This window comes from Seriola aureovittata, chromosome 7 (genome assembly GCF_021018895.1).
Source record: "Seriola aureovittata isolate HTS-2021-v1 ecotype China chromosome 7, ASM2101889v1, whole genome shotgun sequence".
Taxonomy (NCBI): Eukaryota; Metazoa; Chordata; class Actinopteri; order Carangiformes; family Carangidae; genus Seriola; species Seriola aureovittata.
In genome coordinates, this window is record NC_079370.1 from 13,603,387 (window position 1) to 13,614,730 (window position 11,344).

The window sequence follows — 11,344 nt, forward strand, 5'->3', positions numbered from 1 at the left end:
AACAGGAAGCATCGCTCGCGTTTCCGTGGTCACAGTCAGATTGGTTCGCCGTCGGTTTCCTGCTGCGGTGAGAAGAGCGGCGTCGAGACAGACTGGGAAGACTCAACACCACCACTACCACCTCCAAAATAACGCTACTGTACAATGAAACTGTTAGCAGCATCTCCCTCTCTGGATACCCGCTTCGTCACAGTTATACTGCTGGTAAGCCTCCGTGCCTCAGCTTTGTACCTCGCTCTAACAGTTAGCCGCTTTAAGCTAACGCTGGTTAGCTGCTAGCTAACCGATGAGTCTCTGCTGGCATGAGACGTGGCTTTTAAAGTGGCAAAGGTGACCAGAGAGCCGGCTCACTCTACGCTGGAGCTGCGGGCATTTACCAGGTTCACCGAACAGGCCTTTGAACCGTGTTTCACCTAGCGACCTCCATAACTAATCGAGTTATCCAGCTGCAGTGTCAACTCAGCCGGTAGTGTTGAGTAACGATAGCTGTGGTGTTATAACCAGCCATAATCCATCTTATATAATTGACATGTTTCTCATTTGTATATTCTAAACTTTGAAAAATGAGCTGAAGTAGGACAAACTTTGTTTGAGTGAAGCAGCTAGCATTGAGTGCCATGACATACTGCCAGTAGGTAGATGGGCAGATAGATGCTAATTTCTAGCACGGTTAGTTAAAAGCTTTTGATAATTGAATGAGTTGACCTATTGTGTTCGCTCAGGCTTAACATTTACTGTTGTACAGATGCATAAAGTTATTGTTGGACTCTTCGTGTGTCTCTGAATGATGCTCGCCGGTTGGTGAATTCCTCTGTTGTGGCTCATTCTTATTGGCTGACAACCCGGAACTAGACAGAGCGCAGTTTGGGCCTGTAATGAAAACTTAAAACTTCTCTCTGAGCTGCAGAAAAGTGTCTTCACGGGTTTAACCGCGGTAACTGTGACATTTAATATCAGTCTGCAGCTGTGTCATACTGCATGGTGAATGGGGACCTCACAGGCCTTTTGTCCTCAATGTTGAGAAGGTTTAATATGAAAAGGTAATCAGGAAGCATTCTCTACAGAATTGCAACAATTGCTTAGTTGATCAACTGAATATCTATCAGCAACTATTTTGTTAATGAATTACTTGTTTTGAGTCATTCTAAAGAACAAAATGGCAGTATTCTGTAGTTCCAGCTTCTCAAATGTAAAGATTTGATGCTTTTCTTCATCAAGTATGACAGTAAATTGAACACCTCTGGGTTTTGGACTGTTGGTCTGCCTAATGTGACGATGTGAAGACAAAAGAAGACATTTGAAGACATCGTCTTGGGTTTTGGGAAATTGTGATGGGTTTCTTTCACCATTTTCTGATATTTTATAGACCAAACATCTAACATATTAATCTAGAAAATATTCAACAGATTAACAGATAATTTTGGTTGCAGCCCTAATTAAACAACAAATCAATTGACAGAAGAATAATTTCTAACTATTTTGACAATCTATTTATTGTTTCACCATTTTCAAGCATAAAACATGAAACATTCATTTGCCCTGCTTCTCAGGTGTGAAGATTTACTTCCTTCTTTGTCGTATATCATTGAAAATTGAGTATGGCCCTTTTTTTGGATAAATGAAGCAAGCTGAGGACGTCATCCTGAGCTCTGAGAAACTGTGATGAACGCTTTTGAACTATTTTGAAATTTCATAGTCTAGATTATGAATCATATAATTGAAGACATAATCAACAGATGAATTAATAACCAAGTTAATAGTTTGTTCCTGCCCTAATTCTATATCAAGACAACACTAAACTAAGTAATAGTTAAACTCTGACTACTGGTTTGTGTGTGTGTGTGTGTGTTAATGTGTAAAAGTTCAGTCACATATTCAGGTAACCCATAAACGCATGAAGCAGCACCAGCTCAGCTTGTGTCACTGTTTGATGAATTGCTGTCTTACAACCTGTATTGATATTTGTGTTTGTCACACCCTCAAGGAGGAAGACTGTCTTTGTCTTATATCCTGTTTGAAGAGGATCTCAGCAGATCACTACAGATAAATAGATAGTGCAGGCAGACGTTTAAAGTATTGTAATGTTATAGGGCAGTGGGGTCAATTTGAAGCAGAAAAACATGGGATTGCACTTATAGCCATGATGAAATAATTTGCCAACAGAGTGAAGGTTGTAGTAATACAGTCTTCTTTGGTCTTCTTCTGTCATGGTGCCAGCATTGTTAAATGTAGGCTCTTTTTAATAAAAGAATTAATTCAGACTACAATTTCCCTGTTTATTTGTTTTTCTGTGTTTTCAGTTGGCAGTCAGAACTTCTCCATCTTTGGTGTTCTGTCCCTCATTTCATCCTCCAGTGAATGCCATTTTAGGCCTTAAATTTTCTTTATGCCGATCTCTTTCATATAAGATTCTTTTACAGCGCTGAAATCAGAGAAGGAATTCAGAAATCCCCACTTGGTACATCATAATTACAACCTTATTCTTGTTTGAGTGGTCCAGCGAGGGAGATACAGGAAAGATGAATGGATGTCTGCAAAATATTATTTTCCTAACACAAAAAATAGTTCCCCAGGCAACAACTAATGTTATGTCAGTGATATATGGCAATGGAGATAGCAACTGTGCTCTTTTATTTACATTTTTTTCTGTTTTGACATTTACCACACAGGAGATGCTGTGGATTTAGGGCCATGCTATGTTGACCAAACCTCAGTTTATTTTTGAGGTTTTGATAACAGTGTTAAATAATTGGATCTTGGAAAACTCTTTAGCACCCTGCTCAAGGTGCAAATTGGAATTCCATTGGAATCCCATTGTTTTTGGTAATTAGTATTTGACATGTTATATTTCTAGCACATGTATTTTAAAAGATAAGAGAAACTGACAAAAAGAGGATGTTCTCAAGCATGTGCGCAGTATCATGTGTGACTGCACAGTAATGACCACATTTTGAGAAGAGTGACTTAAAGAATGAGAATGCAATTCTCCATTACAAACCTACATCACTGCATGTTGCTGGAGACTGGATCTGTTTGCTTTCACTGTTCTACATTGTTAGAATTGCATGAAGCAATACCTTAGTTTCCTATTGGTGCCAAGACATTAGTTCAGTACTATTGTTTATTTGACATAGCAAAAGCTGGTGCTCAGCTGATTCAGTTTGTAGATATGCTAGTTAACAATATGCCGACAGACGAGTTTGTGCACTGTCTTTAGTCAACTATCTTCAGAGTCCTTTGTCTCTGTGTTTTATGGTTTAATTGCTGATCTGGTTTAACTGCTTTTATCTGTGTGTCTGCAGGTGATGGGCCTCTCTACTCCAGGACTAGCAGAAATCACCAGTCTGGACTCGGGCAACATTGATGACGTCCTAAGTAAGAAGTCACACTTTACTCTTTGGAGGTGTCTTAAAGGAATTAGTTTGACATTGGTAAATGTGCGTATCTGTTTTCTTGCTGAGAGTGAGAGATGTGAGAAAATACCACCACCACGAGAAGCTACAGGTAGCAGCTAGTTAGCTTAGCTTGATACTCATTTCCTTGTATTTCTTTGTGATCTAACTGTGGATAGGAAAGCAAATTATAGTATTTCCCAACTATTCCTTTCAGGTGTTCTTTCACTTTCACTATTTTTTCTCAGTTGTCTTTAAGAGAAGCCCATCCATTTCTTCATCTTTTGTAGCTCTGCTAAGGATGTTATGTTTCAGTGCAGTTTTTCAGAATGTTAACATGTCTCCCTTTTAGTTAGCAGGCTATCACAAAAATATCATTTAACAGACTTAAGTTAAATTTGTCTGCTAAGGAAGATCTTGGACCATAATGTAATTAGTTGTTGGTGTGGATAGCACCAATTTACCTGATGCTTTACATTTTCTTGTAACTCCTAAACTATGAGGTCAAGAGGCAGAGCGTTCCTTTTGGATGACCTGAAGGAAACTTATTCATTCATTGGTTTTTGGTGTACTGTTTTCTTATGATTGCCACATTGTTGTAGATGTTCACATTCCACCAGTCTGTGGTGTGATGGATAAATTTATGTGGCCATGAGTCACTGGTCATGCTCTATGTGCTTTTCTGTTATCTTTTTTTTCCATTCATAGACAGAAAACTGGGCAGTTTAAGATTAATTAGTCTAATTAATTAATTTTAGTAGCAAGATATACATAAATGAGTGTATTCAGTAATGTGTAGTGTGTTATATTTACCTTCTGTTTGTCCGTGTGTTTTCTTGCAGATAATGCTGGGGTGGCATTAGTGAATTTTTACGCTGACTGGTAAGTGTGTTGTTTTTCTGCCACCTATATACGTATATTATGTAAGTGACGTTCAAACATTTCTTATTGAAGCCACATGGTGCCATAAATATGATTAGATTAGTGTCATTTGCGTTGGAGATTTTCTTGATTTATTCTGAACATTTTAGTCTAGTGGAGTAAAAGAAAATTTACTTAATTTACTTACAAATTATGGAAAGCCTCTTGACCTGACACCACTACCCCATCCCCCCCTGCAGGTGTAGGTTCAGTCAGATGCTCCATCCAATTTTTGAGGAGGCATCTAATGTAGTGCGGGAGGAGTTCCCTGATACCAAGCAGGTGGTGTTTGCCCGCGTCGACTGTGACCAACACTGTGAGTTTAACTTACCTTTTTGTCAGTATTTTGTTGTCTTTCTAACATTGGCAAGAAAAGCACCAATCAAAAACGTATAGATGCAAGTAATACATACACTTTTATTGATCCTTTTTAACTTAAAATATGAAAAAATAATGAGACACGCTTATCACAAGATTTATGTCATAATGATCTGAAACAAAGAAAGTAATATTAGTAGTTTTGAAGCTGAAACTGGAAAATGTATCTATTTTTACATTCCAGCTGCTAAAATGATGAGTCTGTTATCCAAATTATTATTATTCTTAATATATGTATTCTATGTATATATGGTGGTGGTTGTTGATGGTGATCCAATGCCCTCAACTGCTATAACATCCTAGTTCTATATACAGGAAACAAAAAAGACACACGCACACAGTCTTACTATATTTGATGCACATATGTACACATAGATGCCCAGCACACCAAAGCACAGACACATAAACCGCCAGCCTCAGCCTTTTGAGATAAAGCAAATTAAAGAGAATTATTGATGACCCGCAAACTGTTTGAAGACTAATGACAAAACTGCTGCTTCCTGTGAAGACTGGAGGCTTAGAGACGCCCCGCAGGGAGATTGACACCTGCCACATGCACACACAAACACACACTCATTCACTGTGTGCAGAGAGAGTATTTACTCTTAGCGGGGGGCAGCTTTCATGTGGGAGATCAGAGCTCCGAGCTGACTGAAGGCAGTGTTTTCAGACTGAGGTTTAACCGCCATCTCTGTCACTGCTCTGCTCCTCATCCACCCATCCCCATGTGTTTTTACTCTGCTTCCTCCTCTTCATCAATTGATTTGTCCTTCTTTACTTAACTTCTCCTCTGCCTCGGTGTGTAGCGGACATTGCCCAGCGGTACCGCATCACCAAGTACCCGACGTTGAAGTTGTTCCGCAATGGGATGATGATGAAGAGGGAGTACAGGGGTCAGAGGTCGGTAGTGGCCATTGCTGACTTCATCCGCCAGCAGCAGGTTGACCCGGTGAAAGAAATGCACTCAATGGAGGAGGTTAACACTTTGGATGTAAGTGGGAAATACACAGGCTATAAAAATACAAATTTCCACATCATGAAATAAAATTGTATCAGTTATTTTCTTAACACTTTTGCTTTCTTATTGAACAGAGGGCCAAGAGAAACATCATAGGTTACTTTGAACAAAAGGACTCTGATAGCTACCGCACATATGAAAAAGTTGCCAACATTCTTCGAGATGACTGCACATTCTTGGCTGCCTTTGGGTGAGTCACATACCATCTTTAGACCCGTGTGGAGACCATATATTATCCATTGTTGTAATGTTCTTCCTCTGTTTATATTTGCTATGTTAAAGTTTTCTTAACCGCTTTGTCTTCTAGCGCCATCTCTGAGTCTGAGCGCTTCAGTGGAGACAATGTGATCTACAAACCTGTGGGCGAGAGTGTACCTGACATGATCTACCTCGGCTCACTCGCCAACTTTGACCTGACCTACGCTTGGGTCCAGGACAAGTGTGTGCCTCTGGTCAGGGAGATCACCTTTGAAAATGGAGAGGTTTGTTTTCTGCTATTGCTTATAAAGCATTATCAGCATGAAGATAATCTGGCTTTTTTGGTCTGAGGTTAGATGCATAAATATGGATATGTAGCTATACATAGATCTTTAAACTGAAAAACAGCCTACAGGATATCCATGGGTATCTGTGGATAGTCCATCTGCTGAGCCACGGAAAGGCCCTGACTCCATCTGTTTTCGAAACTTTGTGTGTTTATTGGTGTGTTGTGTGTTTTCCAGGAACTGACTGAAGAAGGGATCCCTTTCCTGATTTTGTTCCATATCAAAGAGGACACAGAGAGTTTAGAGAAATTCCAACATGAAGTAGCTCGCCAGCTCATCAGCGAGAAAGGTGAGCGTTTGTGAAATTATGTACCTGTCAGGATTATGATTTTTAGTCTAGAACCAAAAGCCTTTTGTACAGAAATGGTGTTTGTGACATCGGTGACAGTGTTTGCTCTCTCCTCCTCAGGGTCTATAAACTTCCTTCATGCAGACTGTGATAAGTTCCGCCATCCTCTGCTCCACATCCAGAAAACCCCAGCTGACTGTCCCGTCATTGCTATAGACTCATTCAGACATATGTATGTCTTTCCTGAATTTAAAGACCTCTCGTAAGTACTACCTTTCACTTTGTCTATGAAATGATATTGTTCTGCATGTGGATGCACAGTTTTTGTGCAGAAATGTAGTACTTAGAATAGATTGTTGACTGCATGCAGTATCGTTTCATGTTATTCCACTACACGTGTCCTCCGTCCAAACACTAGAATTATGGGTTGGTAACCCTTAATTGCAAAAAGAAATACCCAAATATAAATGAAAACTCACCACAGATGCAGCTGTGATTAACAACATGAATCATCCACATGTCAAATAGTTGTGATATATTCAGTACTTTTGGACAGTTTTGAACAGTTATTGCGTGATGCTGATGAGCTAAATTATATCACTTACCCCTATGTGGAATTGTTCATAACAGGATCTCCTTAAATAAAGTTAATTTCATTACAGACACACACAGACACACACACACACACCACACCACACCACAATCCACTGTGCACTGAACACCAGTGAAATGTCACACCTCTTAAAATCTGTCCTTTATGAATGGGCCAGGACACCAGAGCTAATGTGACGTGATTTGGCACGTGCAATAAATGCTAAACTAATCCAGTCTAATCTAATTTAATCTTATTTATTCTGCCCCCCTCCACTCTGCCTCCCCGAGTCCCCAATCAGAGTCTGATCAGATAGACAGAAGCCCCGAGGACTGACCAGCCTCCACAACCTAATTGCATCACATCACCACTGCATGTGGCACACAGCTTGTAATTACATTAGTGCAGTGTATGTTATATATATATATATATATATATATATATATATATATATATATTTATATATCTGTGTGTGTGTGTGTCTGTGTGTGTGTCTGTGTCTGCATGCGGTCCTGACAGACAGGGTTAGCTGTGATTGGGGACCAGCTCCGTCTGTGAGATATGACAACAGCACATGACCTGTCGTTAATAAGCACACTTCACAGGACACCGTTGATATGGATTAATGCTTCTTCGTGACACGTCCGCAGGGACTGTCCTCTGCTGCTGCCATAAACTGTTTTGTCTCACATCAACGGTTAAGTCCGACCTGCTCTGTAGTTTGCAGGAATGTCTTTGTCAGACACATAGTTAATGCGGCTCATGCAAGAATCACTTGTACAAATGACTTAGCTTTTAAGTAGCACGCACAAATGATAGTGACTTTCTTGGTCTTTGTTATTCACAAAATTCATTAGTGGTCCAGACCTGTCCATGAGTAATGTACACATACACTTGAGAATAAAAACACCTAAGAATCATAATAACATCTTAATCTGAATGATTTTGGAGTCTAAATTTGTTACAGAAACCTTTTTAACATGAAAATAGATACTTAAACCATATCATCATGGCTTGCTAATGTATTGGAAGGTTTGACAACATCCTATTATATTGTACAAACTTGCATGTTTTGACATGATGACTTGTAAATTTCAGTAGTTGTTCAGGAAAATTCTCCCAGTCCAACAGCTGCCAAAGGATCTTCATGTGGATTGTTGTCCAAGAGAACATCCTCTGTACACCTGACAGCGTAGCATAACCTGCTGCTTGATACGCTGTCGTCCATCTCCTGACTATCACATCCCCATGACAGTCTCCTATTCTGCATTACTTTTGGTATTGTTGGGGGAAGTGAGGGCTCAGGGGGTAGAGCAGGTTGTGTCCAGTTGTTGGTTCAGTTGGGCCAGTGCCTTGTACTGCAGCTCCATCACCGCTGATGTGTGAAGGGGTGAATGAGATGTTAAATTGTGAAGTGCTTTGTCCAGTAGTATAGAAAAGCACAAGCAAGCACATTAACCATGTCAAACCATTGCCTCTCTGAAGCTCGGTGGTGTGAAATTTGTGTTTTTACTCGAGTGACATTTTTGTGAATGAGACTCACCTTGAAATAGAGCAGAACATGTGCACATAGTTGGGAAATGGCGTCACTCAAATGAAATGAGCAAGTTTTTGCCATTAAGAGAGTTTGATGAATCCAACTTGTTTGTACAAACAAGCCTCAAGAAAAAAGTCTGGGAGATTCATGTGTTCATTTTCTTGCATCATGTCAATGTATGTTTCTGTGTGTTTTTTGCAGTGTCCCTGGCAAGTTGAGACAGTTTGTGTTGGACCTTCACTCCGGAAAGCTTCACCGAGAGTTTCACCACGGTCCTGACCCCACAGACAGCACGCCTGGACAGGTCAGACAGCAGCAGACACAACGGAGTCGATGAAAGTTGGGTTTGCTCTGTCACACAAAATTTGACTGTTTGTTTTGAATTTGACTTTTACCCTCAGGAGGAGACGGGAGGAGAAGTGGCCAGTAGCCCTCCAGAGAGCTCGTTCCAAAAGCTAGCGCCCAGTGAGACTCGCTACACCATCCTCAGACGGGACCGTGACGAGCTGTGACCTCTACGGCCTTCCAGTGAACCTGTGACTCAATGCCACGCCCCGGGGTCAGGGAGGGGGTTAGGGTTGGGACAGGCCAACGGGACAGAACAGCAACACCCAACACCCTTACTGAAGAGTGAAAGATAGGGAGATGGAGATGAGGAAGAGGAGGAGGATGAAGAGGAAGAAGGAGGAAAAAGAAGACAGGAGGAGGAGAAGAGTGGAGCACAGTCCATGACACAACTATGTTGGAATAACCTATATTTTCATAACTCTTTCACGTACAGTTTTTATTTTGGATTAAAAGAAAGGGGGATAAAGAAGAAACGTTTGTGGGCAGGGGGTTAGGGGCATTAGGACATCAAGAGAAGTGTTTTTACTTTTATTTTTTGGAGCTTGTAAATATGTTTGTGCTACATGGGAATCTCATTGTTGGTCTAAATTAAATGCAGAGTTTTCTTTATTTTATTCTTTTGTTTTTCATCACCCTGCTATTTGTAGGAAAAAAAAAACAGAACAGTTCCCTCACTCCAGTTGTACGGTTCTTATCTGTGGGTAGTCCAGTTCAGCCTGTCTGCTAGGAGACACTTATTTCGTCTCACTGACCTCATGGCTGCATCTCAATATGACCAACTCTAGTCTAATTCATTTGTATAGCACAAGTTATAACAATATGCCTGTTTGAAGTAGCTTTATCTCCATATCTTCTCCACACACACACACACACACACACACACACACATACACACACACACCTACACACACACACCTACCTGAAGGAATAGAAAAATATTTTGAAATATTTGTTAGGGTCAACATCATTTCAAAATATGACTTGAGCAAGAAGATATAGACAGAGCTACTCCAGCCTATTGAGATGCACCCCTTCTCTCCCTGGTACTAAATGATAATAGATATGATGTCTCTTACAGTGCTTGTAAAAAATATTTGCCCCCTTGGATCTTTTCATATTTTACTTTTTTACAACACTGAATCACAGAGGATGTAATTAGGATTTTTTTTTTTTTTTTGCCACCAATCAACAGAACACTGTAATGTCAAAGCGAGTCAGGTTTTTGATAATCTAGCACGGCACATTATCAAAAACACTATCCCCACCATGAAGCCTGCTGGTGGCAGAATCATGCTGTGTGGAGGCTTCTCTGCAGCAGGCTCTGGATGGCTTGTGATGGTAGAAAGGGTCAGATGTAAGCAGCAAAGGGAAATACTAAAGTAAAATCTTTAAGTATATTACTCTATTTAAGGGGGAGACATAAACCTCAAAGGTAAAGTGACATGAAAACAACCCGGTTAATGTTCCAGATGGCTGTTCATTTGTTATTTCACTGAGAAAAGAAAGCTTGAGACCACATAAGCTCAAGGCTGAAATTTTAGCCAAAGGTGCCTCTTCTGAGAAGTGTCTTGAAGGACATGAAACATATGCAATCAGAAATGTTGCCAATTTTGCCCCCCTTCACTAATCTCTAGAAATTACATTTGATGTGGAAATTAAAGCGTGTGATGATCAGTGTCTTGAAGTTTAATTATATCCAAAGCTAATAAACAGTAAAATATGAATAAGTCAAAGGGAGGTGGGTACTTTTCATAGGCACAGTATTTGCCATAACACCTCTTGAGTTGTTTTCCTGGGAATCAAAGTAGAGGAAAAAAATGTTTTGAAATGGTGTACTTTAACATGATCATGAATTATGAAATGGCTGTTGTTTTTGCTGTCACCTGTTGTCAAATGTGTCATCATGCTGGGGGAGAAAAGACTGCATCCTTCCCAGTGTTTCAAAAAGTCGAGACAGGGGAAAACCCATGTGATGAACGGTGGAAATTTACAGTCTGCCACTTTATACAAGTCCTCTTAAAACTGGTTTTGTCTCTTTATATGTCTTCGAGGTTTTTGGTATAAGTCTAGATCCCTGGGATCCACTGAATGAAATCCAGAAGTGGAAGCTAGATTTAAAGAGTACAGGGACCCATTGCTAAGTTTGTACCGTGCGTCCTGCCCTTCCATAGAGGCCAACAGATGCCTGCATAGTGACATATCAGCCTACATACAGGAGAGCAACAGGGGGTAGTATGATGCCATTTCTAAACCAGTCATCTCAGAGGGGAAGGAGAGTAAAAAAAACGAAAAAGTAAATTAAAAACCATTTTACAGGATGTTGT

The 11,344-nt window shown here is 40.2% G+C and overlaps 1 protein-coding gene across 1 annotated transcript; it reads left to right on the forward strand.

The window, feature by feature from the left end:
• Window positions 1-45: 45 nt before the first annotated feature.
• Window positions 46-11,338, forward strand: erp44 (endoplasmic reticulum protein 44). The gene is made up of 11 exons (XM_056380812.1): window positions 46-204; window positions 3,303-3,375; window positions 4,235-4,274; window positions 4,514-4,629; window positions 5,498-5,682; window positions 5,784-5,899; window positions 6,017-6,191; window positions 6,432-6,543; window positions 6,664-6,805; window positions 8,874-8,976; window positions 9,074-11,338. Exons 1-11 carry the CDS (start codon window positions 145-147, stop codon window positions 9,182-9,184), a joined length of 1,233 nt encoding a protein of 410 aa, XP_056236787.1. The 5' UTR covers window positions 46-144; the 3' UTR covers window positions 9,185-11,338.
• The last annotated feature ends 6 nt before the right edge of the window (window positions 11,339-11,344 follow it).

Excerpts from the sequence above, each read along its gene's own strand:
- erp44 (XM_056380812.1), top strand. The coding sequence starts at position 145 with ATGAAACTGTTAGCAGCATCTCCCTCTCTGGATACCCGCTTCGTCACA. Across the intron at positions 3,376-4,234 it reads CAACATTGATGACGTCCTAA|ATAATGCTGGGGTGGCATTA; the intron begins GTAAGAAGTCAC and ends GTTTTCTTGCAG. Across the intron at positions 5,683-5,783 it reads AGGAGGTTAACACTTTGGAT|AGGGCCAAGAGAAACATCAT; the intron begins GTAAGTGGGAAA and ends CTTATTGAACAG.